Source organism: Ailuropoda melanoleuca, chromosome 14 (assembly GCF_002007445.2).
Source record: "Ailuropoda melanoleuca isolate Jingjing chromosome 14, ASM200744v2, whole genome shotgun sequence".
NCBI classification, from domain to species: domain Eukaryota; kingdom Metazoa; phylum Chordata; class Mammalia; order Carnivora; family Ursidae; genus Ailuropoda; species Ailuropoda melanoleuca.
The window spans coordinates 17,722,814-17,738,922 of record NC_048231.1 but is presented as its reverse complement, the minus strand read 5'-3'; the positions used below and the strand labels follow the sequence as shown (position 1 = coordinate 17,738,922).

Here is a 16,109-nt window from a genome sequence, read left to right as displayed (position 1 = left end):
TTGAGCCCGTTTTCTCCCCGACCGGCCCGCCGGGCCCGGGCGATCCGTCATGCTTTGAGCCACCAGCCGCCTCCTAGCGTCCCGGACGGCGACCGCGCTCCCCGCCCAGCCCAGAGGCCGGGGCCCCGGGGCCCGCTGCCGGCGCAGGGAACTACATTTCCCAGGGTACCCCGAGGTGCCCCTGGGTGACTTCTTGGCGGGGCGGCTCGCAAGATCGAGCGTGTTGGCGAGCCGGAGGGCGATCCTGAGGAGGGGCAGGATGCCGCCGGCGGTGGGCGAAGGCCCGGCAAGGTTCGAGCTGCGTCCCCGGCGGGGCCGCTGTGGGCACCAGGTTACTAGGGCTGTGGGCCCGGACGTGGCCGCCGAGGCTGCAGCGCGGAGTCCCAAACGGCCTGCTCGGGGCTCGCGGCGCTTCGAGGCAGCCGGCCGGTGGGCCCTGCTGGCCCTGGTGACGTTGCTGTCCTTCGCCACCCGCTTCCACCGTCTGGACGAGCCGCCGCACATCTGGTGAGTGACAGGAGGGACTCGGTGGGTCCCATGGCAACCGGGTGGGAGTGATGCGCCCTCTGATTGGCCCGGGGGCATGGAGGGGGCGGGAAACACAGGAGGAGGGGCGGGACTGCGCTGGAGGTGAAACATGTTGCTGGAAGTTGCTTTCCGCCAGGTGCAGGTTCTGTGAGACGAGTCGTTTTTGCTCCGGTGGGTAGCAGTGGGATTCCTTAGGATCCGAGGAAGCAGTCTCTCAGATCGTGGCTTTGACCTTCCAAGGAGAATTGGAAATTCTTAGTACAGAATTTCCTAAGGCCTGAGTTCCTAATCTGCAGGATTTCCAGGCATCAGGGGAGGTGAAAATCATCCTTGGGAGCAGGGACAGTTTGTGTGTCCAGAGATGGTGACAAGGGAAGCAAGTCTGGGGTCATCTTGTGAGGAGAGACTTGTTTTCTTAAAGGTTTTATTTTGTAGGACTCAGATTTCATGAGATAAGCCTAAAAAGTCTCCAGCTAGAAGGAGGAAAAGTTTTGCACAATCTGAAAATAGTTAATTTGTTTAGCCAACAAGTGATAACATGTTTTGTCAGTATCCCTGACCAGAAAGTTAGTTTAGGGAATGTTAGAAATGGAACTCCTTGACCAAAAAGCAAGCCAGCTAAAAAACTATCTGAGCTACCCTGCTTGGAAGTGAATAAATTAGCTTGTTATTGTTTCATGAGTGCTGGCAGAAGACAGGAGACTCATGGGTCAGAGACAAAGGACTCATTACTCACAGGGCAGGAAGCAGGATGAATATCAGCGAACCGGATTAAGTTTGAATCTCCTCTCCCTCCCCCACCCCGCTGATCTGGAGTTGTTAGAGGGAGAGAAAGATCATGTCCAGGAATAGTCCAGGAAGAATCTAAAATTTTCAAAATATTGGTTTATATAACCCTCCACCTCTTTCGTCCTGATCATTACCCAGTTGGTGGTCAAGAGGAGACGAACCCTTTCTGGTGATGACTGCATTAGGTGACCAAACTGCTTTACCAAGGTGTGTGAACCAGGAGGAGGTGAGGGAAGTAGAGTCAGAAATCATTTTGAGAAGATTGTTCCATGCTTAACAATATCAAATGCCTTTGGAGGGTAGGGAGTGTGGAATGTCATCAGATACTTAGACTGTTGGCTCATTATTATGTGGCCATTGGGGGGAAAAAAGTGCACTATTGTCAGACTGTAGATGGTTTGGAATGACATAGTTTAGTTTCAGGTGCTGCAGTGACATATGGGGAGTCAGATGATTGGACTGGAACAGCATCATCAACAATTTAACCTGAAAATGTGTCAGTAGCAGTGAGGTACCAATGATAGCCAGGAGAGGGGAACAAAGTCCTAATATGGTCAGTTTCCTGTAGCAGGTAGCGCCAGTGCCCCATTGTGGCCTCCTTTATTACAGGATAAATTGGCCAACTTTTGGCAGGAATCACGAGTCACCACAATGCAGTAATGATTTCTGCTTCAGAAACCTATAGTCCTTTACTTTGTGCCCAGTCCATGATGGTAGATGTGTTTCCATGCATGGAGCATTGATGAATCAAGGTGGCAATGGCAGTAGCATGGTTGGTACAAGCTTGATCTGCAGCTTGATTTCAGTTAGTCTTATCAGAATACTGACCCTTACAGTGGGCATCTATATGAGTGATCCAGATTGTCCCATTGACAGGCAGCCATGATTTTTTTTGCCACAGGTCTTGGCTCTGAAGAGGGGTGATTTACATTTCTCAGTATATAGTCCTCTAGGTGGTACACCAGAAGCTAGGCTAATGGCAAAAGTCCACGAGCCCATAAAAATAGAACTTGTCTGTTTCTCAGGAATATTGTGTAAGGCAAGGGTGATGACTTTCAATTCAGCCAGTTATGTCCATCAACCCATATTGCAGTTGGCCTTCCAGAGTTGTCACTGGGACTGGATGATTGCTGCTGCCCAGTGGATGCTATCAGTGAACCAGGCATAAATCTTGAGAGAAACCTCTGTGAAACAAGGCTCCACTGAGCCAGTGGTTTTGCTTCAGGTGGCAGAGTGGAAGATAGTTTCTCCCAAAGTGGGAGCTCCCACCTCGTATAAAGTCAAGATGCCTCTAGGGCCAGGCCAGCTATATCACTTCCATTTGACCAGCAAGCCTTATTGAGCCTTTTTGTTGGCCTTATATTCCAAGTTGACTCACCCCAAAGTGGCAATATCAAGTCAAAGAGTCCTAAGGCCTTCATCCATTAGGCACTCAGTTTCAATAAAAGATTAATAGCAGGATTGATAGCTGTCCTTTTAAAAGAAGTGTGTGCTTGGTACCTGCGTCCAGCAGATGGCGCTGTTATCCTGGAGCATGGCCTTTCTTGACTCCAACTGCCATTATGTCTTCAAGGCTGTGATTTTCCTTTCTCTTCTTGGAATTTATGTTATTTCTCCTGGACCACATGGCAGTCCCTGAATGGCATAATCGTCTTTGCCAGCATACATTCCACAGTGGGAGCCACAACAGTAGTACAAGGGCCCTACCCACAAGGTTATTTTACCTTCCCTTCCCCACTGGGAGCTTGACTCAAACCTATCAGTTGAATTTGGGTGCTTTCCCCTCCTTGAACTTATGAGTCTAAAAGGCCTGCATCAGTAACTACAATGGCAGCCATCCAGAGATTATGCCATTCCCCAGTGGAGAGTGTGGAGTGCTGGATGCAGGGGATGGGAGGAAGCTTTTTCTTTCCTTTAGCTCCTCCATGGGCGTGGCACCCCTTCTTTCCAGTGTGCTTCCGTGTGTCAGTGTATTTCCATGGTAAGCCCCTGGGCTTAAGGGCCCTTTTCTTTTAGTCCCTGTACACACTGCTAGGGCTCTCCCTGCAGTCCCCAGCACTTCTGGTAATTCCTGTGTCTAGCAGATTGTCCCTGCTCCCTGCCATGGAATTGAGTGAGCTGAGATGTGGGTCCCTGCCCTGAGTTTGAGTCCCTCTTTTCTCTGGAGTTCCCCAGCATACTAGGATGCATGTGTGTGGCCTTCAGGCCCCTTTAGGGTCAGGGAAACCTTGGCCCCGCCTTTAATCATCTTACTCCTTTAAACATAGCTGAGATGGTGGTGGTGGTGGGGTGATCATGGGACACAGAGGGAGAGAGTGGCCGTGAGCAACTAAGCAAGGCACATTTCCTTTTGTCCTGAGCACACAGCTCACCCAAGGACTTTTCAATGTTTTCATTTTGCCCAAAGTTCTGTATTGAATAGCAAGGTCCTTACTGCTGGCATCATTTATGTAAACTTTGGCGACTCCTTGATTTAGCAGCCACATCCATATTGCCTTTTGGCTAGGGCTGCTAGGCTTGCTGCCCTATTGTCATGATTACATCTCTTTCTGGTTTTGCCCAGGAGAGAGAGAGAGCAGTAACCAAGGCAGCATTCAAACTGTTTCTTTCTCCATTCAGGCCTCATTAATAGGTAGGACAGAGGGAGACTCTTACTATCTTCCTTGCGCACCACTCGGGCAAGGGCATTCACTTACCAGATTCCATCCCCAGCTTTTTGTCCTTTCTCTTACAGGAAGGTATGTCTCAGCATCCTATGCTTGTGACCACAAACTGTCAGGGTCTGGGATTTTATTTTACCCAACTTGCAAACTAGTAAGTTAGCCTGTCATTGCTTTACGGATGCTGGCAAATGACAAAGTACTGAGTCAGAGACTTGGACTTTATTTCTCGTGGCACAGCAAGCAGGGTGAGCATCAGCATGTTAGCCTCAGTTCCTCTTGCCCCCGAAGTCCCATGTGATGCCCTGGGTCTGAATGAATGCCTGTATGTGCAGGGTGTTGTATGATAGCTGAGGAATATCGAGCTTGGGGAAGCCACTGTTATATAATAAGCAGTAAACAAGAATGCTCTCTGTCCCAGAGGGAGATGCTAACTCTTCCCTCAAGGTTGTTTTCTGCAAACATACCCTGAGAAATGGCCTGAGTAAAGTGGCCAGGACCTTGCGTTCTTGGCATACCCTGCAAGGTCTGCAGGAACAAGAGAGAGCCAGGAAGGATTGTCTTTCTCAACACAAACACAATAAAAGCTGAGAAGAAATATGAATGTTACTACTAGTTTTACTTGGGAAATTTTTGAATTAAAAATCTCGTATGTTTCCAAAAAGACCTCAAAACTAACCACAAGTGTTGGAACGGTTTAAATAATNCCCTTCTTTCTAGTGTGCTTCCGTGTGTCAGTGTATTTCCATGGTAAGCCCCTGGGCTTAAGGGCCCTTTTCTTTTAGTCCCTGTACACACTGCTAGGGCTCTCCCTGCAGTCCCCAGCACTTCTGGTAATTCCTGTGTCTAGCAGATTGTCCCTGCTCCCTGCCATGGAATTGAGTGAGCTGAGATGTGGGTCCCTGCCCTGAGTTTGAGTCCCTCTTTTCTCTGGAGTTCCCCAGCATACTAGGATGCATGTGTGTGGCCTTCAGGCCCCTTTAGGGTCAGGGAAACCTTGGCCCCGCCTTTAATCATCTTACTCCTTTAAACATAGCTGAGATGGTGGTGGTGGTGGGGTGATCATGGGACACAGAGGGAGAGAGTGGCCGTGAGCAACTAAGCAAGGCACATTTCCTTTTGTCCTGAGCACACAGCTCACCCAAGGACTTTTCAATGTTTTCATTTTGCCCAAAGTTCTGTATTGAATAGCAAGGTCCTTACTGCTGGCATCATTTATGTAAACTTTGGCGACTCCTTGATTTAGCAGCCACATCCATATTGCCTTTTGGCTAGGGCTGCTAGGCTTGCTGCCCTATTGTCATGATTACATCTCTTTCTGGTTTTGCCCAGGAGAGAGAGAGAGCAGTAACCAAGGCAGCATTCAAACTGTTTCTTTCTCCATTCAGCCTCATTAATAGGTAGGACAGAGGGAGACTCTTACTATCTTCCTTGCGCACCACTCGGGCAAGGGCATTCACTTACCAGATTCCATCCCCAGCTTTTTGTCCTTTCTCTTACAGGAAGGTATGTCTCAGCATCCTATGCTTGTGACCACAAACTGTCAGGGTCTGGGATTTTATTTTACCCAACTTGCAAACTAGTAAGTTAGCCTGTCATTGCTTTACGGATGCTGGCAAATGACAAAGTACTGAGTCAGAGACTTGGACTTTATTTCTCGTGGCACAGCAAGCAGGGTGAGCATCAGCATGTTAGCCTCAGTTCCTCTTGCCCCCGAAGTCCCATGTGATGCCCTGGGTCTGAATGAATGCCTGTATGTGCAGGGTGTTGTATGATAGCTGAGGAATATCGAGCTTGGGGAAGCCACTGTTATATAATAAGCAGTAAACAAGAATGCTCTCTGTCCCAGAGGGAGATGCTAACTCTTCCCTCAAGGTTGTTTTCTGCAAACATACCCTGAGAAATGGCCTGAGTAAAGTGGCCAGGACCTTGCGTTCTTGGCATACCCTGCAAGGTCTGCAGGAACAAGAGAGAGCCAGGAAGGATTGTCTTTCCCAACACAAACACAATAAAAGCTGAGAAGAAATATGAATGTTACTACTAGTTTTACTTGGGAAATTTTTGAATTAAAAATCTCGTATGTTTCCAAAAAGACCTCAAAACTAACCACAAGTGTTGGAACGGTTTAAATAATACCCAGTTGGGACAGTTTAAATGTGTGGGACTTTATAGTCTACAGAGTTCTTTCACATTTTTTTTTTTAAATTGAGTCCTAATGCTTCCCTGTGAGGGGCACATGGCAGATATTTTTGTTGTCTTCATTGTGTAGACAAGAACAGAGATCCAGAGAGGGTGACTGTGGCAGGTTGTGCCATTAGTAAGTGGTGGAGCTGGGACTGATCTCTCTTCTTTCTGCAAATCTATTTTGTCACACTGCTTGGAAATTATTTCTCTCTTTGACATCACCATGCCACTGTCCTCACTTTCTGTCAAGCAGAGTGTTTAGCAGATAGTGGACGCAGAAGTAGATTTACTGTTCTGCCTATTTATTGGACCCAATAAATAAAGGGAAAAAAAGAACCCTACATTTTGGGGAAAAGCATGTTCTGCCCCTAATGTTGCAGGTTGGTAATAATTGCTTATGGAAGCTGACCTGGAGATGGCTAGTCACTAGAAAGCAACTGCTCTTCTGAACTGCGGGGACGGACTGACAGACAGAGATGGCCAGGCTGCTGCCGTCAAGTCTTTGTGTAGGATGTGAAAAGGTTTGTGAGGTTGTATGGAAGAACAAGATTTTTGTGTTGTGCTTAAAAGCTTATGTATTAGAATCACTTATTTACTTGCAAAACAATTTACGCAATAAGGATAGCTTCTAGATAGGCTCTTAACTCAATTTTTATATACTGGTTAGTTCATTATAATAAGCTCAGTGAGTTCAGTGTCAATAGGTTAATTANTAATAAGCTCAGTGAGTTCAGTGTCAATAGGTTAATTATCACAAGGTTAATGAGCAAAATTAGACCCCTGGACAACCGTAGTTTGTAGGTTCTTTCTGGTCTGTAGCCCATGGTGTAGTTTGTAACAGCAATAGTAGTCTCCTTTCTACTAGCAGAAGTAGTTTCAGGGTCAGAATGTANTTTTTATATACTGGTTAGTTCATTATAATAAGCTCAGAGTTCAGTGTCAATAGGTTAATTATCACAAGGTTAATGAGCAAAATTAGACCCCTGGACAACCGTAGTTTGTAGGTTCTTTCTGGTCTGTAGCCCGTGGTGTAGTTTGTAATAGCAATAGTAGTCTCCTTTCTACTAGCAGAAGTAGTTTCAGGGTCAGAATGTAACAGATTTGAAAGAGAACTCTTACTACAAACCTTTCTATATTACAGAAAAACTCTGCTCTTTTAAAATAAACAGAAACTCAAGCTACAGAATAAGTATACATTTCACTTAAATTTATAACTGGTTGGGATGTATTTGCTAACTTTTCTCATCTATCTCAATGAAGGTTAACAATCAGCCTGATGGGAACGCCTGGGTGGCTCAGTTGGTTAAACATCTGCCTTCACCTCAGGTCGTGATCCCAGGTCAGAGTCTTGGGATCAAGTCCCGCATCGGGCTCTTTGCTCAGTGGGGAGCCTGCTTCTCCCTCTGCCTGACGCTCCCCCTGCTTCTGTTCTCTCTCCCTCTCGCTCTCTCTCTGACAAATAAATATATAAAATCTTAAAAGAAATAAAAAACAATCAGCCTGATGTCTTGCTTCCTCGAATCACTTGTGTCAAAAAAAAAATTTTTTTTTTTAAGTAAACTCTACCCCTAATGTGGGACTCAAGCTCATGTCCCTTTGGGTGGCTCAGTTGGTTAAGCATGGGACTCTTGGTTTTGGCTCAGGTCATGATGTCAGGGTAGTGAGATTGAGCCACATGTGGGGTTCCACACTCAGTGGGAGTCTGCTTTAGCATTCTCCCTCTCCCTCTGCCTCCCCCCCATCCCTCCCCCAGCTCTTGTGCACACATGTGCTATCTCTCAAATAAACAAATAAATAAAATCTTAAAAAAAAACCCCAGAACTCACAATCCCAGGATCAAGAGTTGCATAATCTACCAACTGAGCCAGCCAGATGCCCCAATGTGTCAATGATTTTTTAATCCAAATTTTCTCATTAATTGCTTGAAAATTATAGTCTTTGGGGTTTTTTTTATATATAAAGATTTTATTTATTTATTTGAGGTAGCACAAGCAGGGGGAGGGGCAGAGGGAGGCAGAGAAACAAACTCCCCACTGAGCATGGAGCCTGACCCAGGGCTTGATCCCAGGATTCTGAGATCATGAGCTGAGCCAAAGGCAGACACTTAACTGACAGAGCCACCCACGTGCTCCATAGTCTTCGGTTTTCACTGTAATTTTAACCATGTTTTATTATGGCTGTTTGGATTGCATGATAATTTATTTATTTTTACAATTTTATTTGAGAGAAAGAGAAAGAGAGAGAGAGCACAAGCAGGGGGAGGGGCAGAAGGAGAGGAACAAGCAGACTCGAGCAGGGAGTCCGATGTGGGGCTTGATCCCAGGACCCCAGGATCATGACCTGCCCTGAAGGCAGATCCTTTAATGGACTGAGCCACCCAGGTGCCCCAGATTGTATAATAATTTAAAAATTCTCATTTCTCTTTCTCTTTTTCCTTCAGTTGGGATGAGACTCACTTTGGAAAAATGGGAAGCTATTATATCAACCGCACCTTTTTCTTTGATGTGCACCCACCTCTGGGAAAGGTGAGTAATGTGGTGACTGCAAGCTCTCTTCAAAGAGTTGGAGCAAATCCTCAATTCTGGATTTAAATCTTGGGCTTGTGGAAAGAAATCCATGACATTTCAGGCCAGCTGCTTACGTGGAAAATCTTTGATGTTTTGAGGAGTTCTCTGGGCCCAGAAATGGAGAGGGAGTCCATCAACCAATGGATGGATATACAAAATATGGTATAGCTATATGATAGAATATTATTCAGCCATAAAAAAGGAATGAAGTCTTGCTACATGCTACAGCATGGATGAATCTTATAAACATTATGCTGAGTGAAAGATGTCAGATACAAAAGGCCACATAGTACACGATTCCATTTATGTGAAATGTCCAGAATAGGCAAATCCATAGAAACAGAAACTAGATTAGTAGTGGCCAGGTCTGGAGTGATTGCAAATGGGCAGGGAATTTCTTTTGGGGTGATGAAATGTTCTGGAATTAGGTAGAGGTCATGGTGGCACAACCTTGTGAATATTCTAAAAACCACCAAATTGTACACTTTAAAATGTGAATCTTATGGTATATGAATTTTATCTCAATTCAAATAAGTAAGCAGTGGAGAGAAGGAATATGTTGCATAAAGCAGGGATTGCTGAGAAGAGCTGAGAAGAGCAAAACTCCTTTCACCTTCCCACTCCCAGCAGGCACATTCTTTTACCTGTACCTTTCACATGTTTTACAATGAGAAATCCCACAGTGAGAATTCATTTTACTCCCCTAAAAACAACGACCTCTGAGAAGGCTAATGGATCAGCCCTTTCTTCCTAACTGGAGGCTGAGATCTTTGGCACCAAGGGGACAAGAATTGGTCTGTTAGGAGTGGGGTCATGATCCTGGAACATGGAGTACTTGGGGATGAAGGCAGAGTTGATGGGAGGCAGGGGTGGCAGTCCATGAATGGTGGGCTTAGGGGCACGAGAGCGTTGGGTAGGGACCAGAGAGGGGTGGAGAGGGAGGTGGGATAGTGACCTATTTCAAAATTAGTTCTGAGCCCAGAGCTGGAGTAGAAAATATTATGCCTCTTCCTGTCTTCTTTATAAGATAATAGCAATAAAAATCAGAGCAATTGAAAACTTAATCTGTTCTAGTCACTTTTGGTGATTATCTTATAAAATCCTCAGAATAACTTATGAAGTAGGTACTGTTGTATCCCCATTTTGCCAATGGGGAAACTGGGGCACAGAGAGGAAAAGAAGTTTGCCATAAGGAAGAAAGTAAGTGAGTGGCAGACTCAGGGTTCAGGCTGGTTCAACATCTACTCTCTTAACCCTTATGGCACACTGCCCTATGATACTTGCCCTGCCCCACCACTTGGATGATATCTGTTAACTACCGTAGGAATAAGCAATAGAATGTGTTGAATGTTTGCACTGGGCTAACCTGGGAACCAGATCCCCTGGTGGAGGGGATTTGTTTTTTTTCCTAGGGAACCCAGCCCAGTCTTTCAGCTGGGGCCTGCCGCCTGTGTTTGGAGTCCCCTAGTGCTCAGTACAGTGAAGACATGCATGTGGAACACTGGCTGATTTGTTTTTACCTAGGCCTCCCCTGGCTCATATCTGGTCCCTGTGGGCAGGGAGAAATGTGAGGTTTCTTTCTAAAGCTGCCCCTGGAGAGTTCAGTCCGTCTGCCCCCCTAATTTGTCTGCTGATGGTCCTGTGCTCTACCTGGTTGAAAGAGAGTGATGAACACAGTAGCCTTCACAGGTTCTAAGGCCAAGCCAGTCAAAGAATCAGAAAGCCCCTTGAAGTTGTGAATGGGAGGTTTTCTCCTGCAATACTGAGGCTGCTGGCTGTCCCTCCACGCCGGCCCCCGTAGAAATGCCTGCGCAGAGTGAAACATTTGATCAGTACAGAAGGAAGTCAAAGGTCAAGAGCTACCTCTCCCCACATTTCTATTAGTTTCTTATATATGTTTTCTTAGAAATTCTTTACACAGGGCGCCAGGGTGGCTCAGTTGGTTAAGCATCTGCCTTTGGCTCAGGTCATGATTCCCGAGTCCTGGGATTGAGTCCCACATCGGGCTTCCTGCTCAGCAGGGAGCCTGCTTCTCCATCTGCCTTTCGCTCTGCCTACTTGTACTCGTGCTTGCTCTCTCTCTCTCTCTGTCAAATGAATAAATAAAATCTTTAAAAAAAAATTCTTTATACAGGGCACCTGGGTGGCTCAGTCAGTTAAGCGTCTGCCTTTGGCTTGGGTCGTGATCCCAGGATCCTGGGGTCCCACATTGGGCTGTTTGCTCAGTGCAGAGCCTGCTCCTTCCTCTGCCCCTTCCCCCACTCAGGCTCGAGCTCCCTCTCTCTCTATCCCTCTGAGAAATAAATAAATAAAATCTTAAAAAAAAAAGAAATTCTTTATACAGATATGTGAGTATATTTATAGACGTGCACATGAACAACTTATATATACAAATAGGACCAGACTAAAATTGTTCAGCAGTGTTTATTTTAAACGTGAGCTATAGTAACTTCTTTCCACATTAGCACATAAAAATGTACTCCATTTTAAAAAATATATTGTATTTTATTTATTACTATTTTAATTTGCATAGTTGATACACAATGTTATATTAGTTTCAGGTATACAACATGGTGATTTGATAAGTTTATATGTTATGCTGTGCTCAGTGCAAGTGTAGCTGCCATCTGTCCTGTTACATCGCTACTACGATATCACTGACTGTAGTCCTTATGCTGTGCTTTTTATTTCCGTGACTTACTCATTCCATAAATGGAAGCGTGTATCTCCTACTCCCCTTCACCCATGTTGCCCATCCCCCACCCCTTTCCCTCTAGCAACTACAGTTTGTACTCAATATTTATAGTTCTGATTCTGTTTTTGTTTGTTCTGTTTTTTAAATATTCCATTTATGAGTGGAATCATACGGTGTTTGTCTTTCTCAGTCTGGCTTAGCATAATACCCTCTAGGTCCATCCAGGCTGTCTCAAATGGCATGATCTCATCCTTTTTTATGACTTGTACTCCATTCATTTTAATGGCTATATATTATTCCATTATACAGATGTGTCATAAATTATTTTACTCATCTTTAATTGGTGGACATTTATGTTAATTTTCATTTTCAGCTATTACAAAAGATTTGCAGTGAACATCCTTGTACATTTATCTTTTCATAGTTGTGCAGGTGTATCTAAAAGGTTCTTAGCAGCCAAACTAAAGAGTCAAAGGATATACACATTTAAATTTGTGTTAGATTTTTTCTGCAAAATATAAAATGTATTAAAAAAGTTTTTCTGCAAAAATATTGAGTAATATATATTCCCACCAACAGTGTATGAGGGGTCTTGCTTCCCCCACACCATTGCCAGCACTGGTATGATAATACTTTCAAAACTTTGCCAATGTGAGAATAAAAAATGGTGGGTCACTGTTTTCATTTACATGTCTTTATGAGTTGGGTTGAACATTTTCTTCATATTAGCCATTATTATTTTGTTGCCTATGAATTTTCCTGTTATTCTAATAGGTTCCTTTTCTTATTGATTTGAATGAGTTAGTTAGGAAATTAGCTCAGGGCTACTTTTAACCTTCAGGGAACCAAGAGGGAACTGAATTTCAAGTACCTGGTAAGGTCTCGGCGGAGTGCCAGGTGTTTGACCTATTACATAGTCTCTGATCCTCACAGCCCTCCCCGCTCTGCAAGGGAGATTTTATTACTTGTAGCTCAGACATATTAAGTATTGTCCGCAGAGAGCTGAGATGCAAACCATCTGTGCATTTCTTCAGTCTACCAGACCAGCCAAGCAGTCTGGGAATTTAAACCAGCACCAGGCCAATTTGTCCTCTGAGATCCCAGGTGGGAAGGGGCATGCATTTGTTTGTCACCTGTCAGTTTTTGTTCGTCTAGGTATTTGGATGACTCTTTCTTTTCAATACCTTCTCTTACTTTATGTTAAAGTAGTTACATTAATTTCTGAGCCTTAGGATTCCTTTTTTTTTTTAACAAGGCTTTATAATCATTTACTGTTGAATTTTGGCCTCTATTCCTTGAAACTATAGAGAGTGACTTTGGTTAGAGCTACTTATAGTAAAAAGTGAGCTGGTTCATGGTCCAAACCTGAGCCCCACAGCAGTGTTGCACGGAGGCGCTTTCTTCTTTCTTTTTTCTTTTTTTTAAAGATTTTATTTTATTCATTTGACACAGAGAGAGAGCACAAGCAGGGGAAGGGGCAGAGGGAGAAGCAGACTTGCCACCGAGCAGGGAGCCCGACTCGGGACTTCATCCTAGGACCCCAAGACCATGACCCGAGTTGAAGGCAGACACTTAACCGCCTGAGCCGCCCAGGCGCCCCTTAATACAGGCAGTATATTCTGTCCCTCTACACAGCTTAACTGGAGCACAGGGGTCCGGCTAGGGCAGCCTGGGGCTGTTAAACATGCTTGGTATTTGCTGACAGTTTTTATGGCTTAGCAGCTTCTGGTTGCTTGTGTGGAAAAGCAACTTCTACACTGTTAAAACATGGAAAGATAGAAGTGAAGAAGCTGATCTTCTTGAACGTTTTGAAGGACTCACAAATCTCAGTCTTAGTTTAATAGTTGATTTGTTCTGGTTGAAATGTGCCAAGGTTGCCCTCCTTTGAAATATAGGAAATAGGAGAAACCGGTCTCCGGCCTCTTGGTATTTTTTTCCACTGAGACTTTTCTCCTCTGGGGAAATGTGTCTGTCTTAGCATTCTTTTTCCCCACTTTCTTCCCTTCTTTCTGTTTCTGGTGTGGAGCTCCTTGGCCACTTTTCTCCCTCCTCATTCTGACTTGGAACCTCATCTTCCTTTCAGAGGGTCAGTATCCCAGGAATCAGCCCCTGCACATGGCCTCCCCCATGGGCTGTCATTTTTTATTTCTTAGCAAATGAAAGAAGGTGAATGAGAGAGCCCTTCCTGGCCCTGCCCTTCAAATTGTGGGATTTTTTCTTCCTAAGTGTTCAGTCTGCACTATTCCCAAGAACTTGGCCTTAACACAAGGGAGGATTTGTTTTAAGAAAAGAGCTGTGTAGACAAAAGATTCTTTGCTCTGCAACAGCTGCAGGGGAAAATGTCACATTGGCAACTCCTATGGACAGTTACCAAGGGAAGTCGAAGTCTGGGTGCAGCTGGAGGGAAGTTCAGGGGATAAAGGAATCTTAAAGATCTCTCATCATCTTTTTGTTTGTTCTCCTTCTCTCCTCAGATGCTGATAGGTCTTGCTGGCTACCTGAGTGGGTATGATGGGACTTTTTTGTTCCAGAAGCCTGGGGACAAATATGAGCATCACAACTACATGGGAATGAGAGGAGTAAGGCTTCCTGACTTGCTCTAGACTGAACCCTGGGTCCTACTCAGTCAGAGTTCCTTATAGTTGGAAGCCCTGGAGTGGTGGCAGGTGTAGACAAAGGGACTTTGGGTGGCAGTGGGAGGGGAGGATGATTGGACCCACATCCTGAGGTAGAGATTTAGGTGGAGAGAATCAGAATTAGGTGGGCAAGAAGGGGAGGGGAAGCCACATATAATACAGAGATTTCACGGGTAGGAGAGAGCACACACTGTCACCTATTGCCGAGCCCACTGAGGCTTCAGACTTTGGGTTGGAGAGTAACCTAGGACCCAGGCAACCAGGAGTCTCCTGCAGTCCCGACATTGGCCTTGGCACATTGGCAAGCTACACGTCATTCCTCTCCACAGCCACAACTGCTGGAGTATTGCCTACCTCTGAGGGCCCCTGTTAAGATTTCAGTATCCCATATTCCTGACACCAGGTCTCTGCTTCTTTCCCCATGAAGGTTTCAGGCACCCAAAAGGGGTTTTCCAGTCTTGTAGAGGAGGCTATGTGTTTGCCCTGAGTCACAGCACCAGCCTTGATGGAACATCGCCAGGCTTAGGTACCCAACTCTCTGGGACCCCTTATCTGTAGCTAAATGAAACCTGCAAAATCTGACTTCGGACACAGAGCTCTCAGGGCAGGTTGATTCATTTATAAGCTCCTTTCCTTAAGAAGCTCAAAGCACTTTAGATAAATGTTGTGTGCTTATGTGCGCTAATCATTGGGGGATTTGCATGGTCATATTATACTGTATTAAATAAGGATTGCCCCAACCCTCGAGTTCATATTCCTAAGTGGTTCTGCATCTTCCTAATGACTTTTGAATATCACATAGCATATGTAATAGGATAGAAGCCGACTTACTGTGGGCTTGATGTGGAAATCAAGAAGGCCAAGTATAACAGCCTTGTTCTCTTTCACACTAGGACACATTGCTTTCAATTGACAAAAAGTGACAACTCAAATGTGAGAATTTCCATTTCTCTGGGCTTGTCTATTAACTTTTGATGGACAGGGTAGGGAGGTGGAGAGAGAGCTGGTGGTTCCAAACAAAAAACAAAACAAAACAAAACACAACTCTCCACGTACTGAAGTGTGAGATTTTTTTTTCCCCAGAATCAAAATGCAACCTGTAGATAAAAGAATGATTTCTAGTGTGATTGAAGAAAAGAACCAAGGGAAAAATAACAGAAATAATATTAGAATTCTCTAGAATATTAAAACAACATAGAGAGGTCTTTCTCTACTTGTACCCACAGTTTTGTACTAGAAGCTAATGTTTATTGAGTACTTTGTGTGCTAATAAAACTAGATGACTTAATCTTCAGAGATGTACTATTTCAGGGTCACAGCTAGCAGTTGATGGGGCAGTCCCACCTCAGAGTCCCCTACTTGAAACCATATGCCATCCTGCGCACACCTCCGTGGAGGAACTCTGCTGACTTCATGTCAGTGTTCGAGGTGGTGCTCAGTGGGCACATACGTGTCACTTGATTTGACGATTCACTGTCACACCATCCCTTTCTTGTTTATAGATATTCTAGGTGATTTCAGGTCACCAAATCATGCCTGCATCAAGGTCCTCCATTTTAAACATTAGTTTGTACCAAGTCAAATAGGTCTCTGATGCTTAGCTTAGCTGGCTGTTTGACTGCTTCTCTTTTCCTTCCATAGTTCTGTGCTTTCCTTGGTTCCTTGTTGGTCCCCTTTGCCTACCTCATTGTATTGGAGCTGTCCAAGTCTCTCCCCGCAGCACTGCTCACTGCTGCCCTCCTCACCTTTGGTAAGTTGTCTTATACCATGTTCTTTAGGAAACTGACTGCCACATTATGAGTGTAGTTGGAAATCAATACATTTAAGGATCCTATCCGTGGGCCCAGTGCTTAAGTAACTTTAGGATTGGGTAAATGTATTACAAATCTTATTTTCTTCACCAGTGATATTACATATAAAAATAGTTGTGTATAACAAACCTTTATATTATTAGAGGGGAGTGCTCACATACATAATCCCAAAGAATGGATTATCTCCAGGTTATCCACATTTGAGTTTGGTGTGGATAAGAAGATAAATTTGTGTGTGC

At 44.7% G+C, this 16,109-nt stretch overlaps 1 protein-coding gene across 3 annotated transcripts in view; it reads left to right on the top strand.

Annotated features, from left to right (window-relative positions):
* Positions 1-31: 31 nt before the first annotated feature.
* Positions 32-16,109, top strand: part of POMT2 (protein O-mannosyltransferase 2) — a 44,335-nt gene continuing 28,257 nt past the window's right edge. For 2 of the 3 annotated variants that reach the window (XM_034642267.1, XM_002926355.4), the window contains exons 1-4: positions 32-507; positions 8,602-8,686; positions 13,898-14,002; positions 15,701-15,809. In XM_034642267.1, coding sequence (XP_034498158.1) covers positions 260-507; positions 8,602-8,686; positions 13,898-14,002; positions 15,701-15,809 — 547 coding nt within the window. In that variant the 5' untranslated portion in view covers positions 32-259. The remainder of the gene's footprint in view (positions 508-8,601; positions 8,687-13,897; positions 14,003-15,700; positions 15,810-16,109) is intronic. The other variant, XM_034642266.1, reaches the window with a different exon arrangement.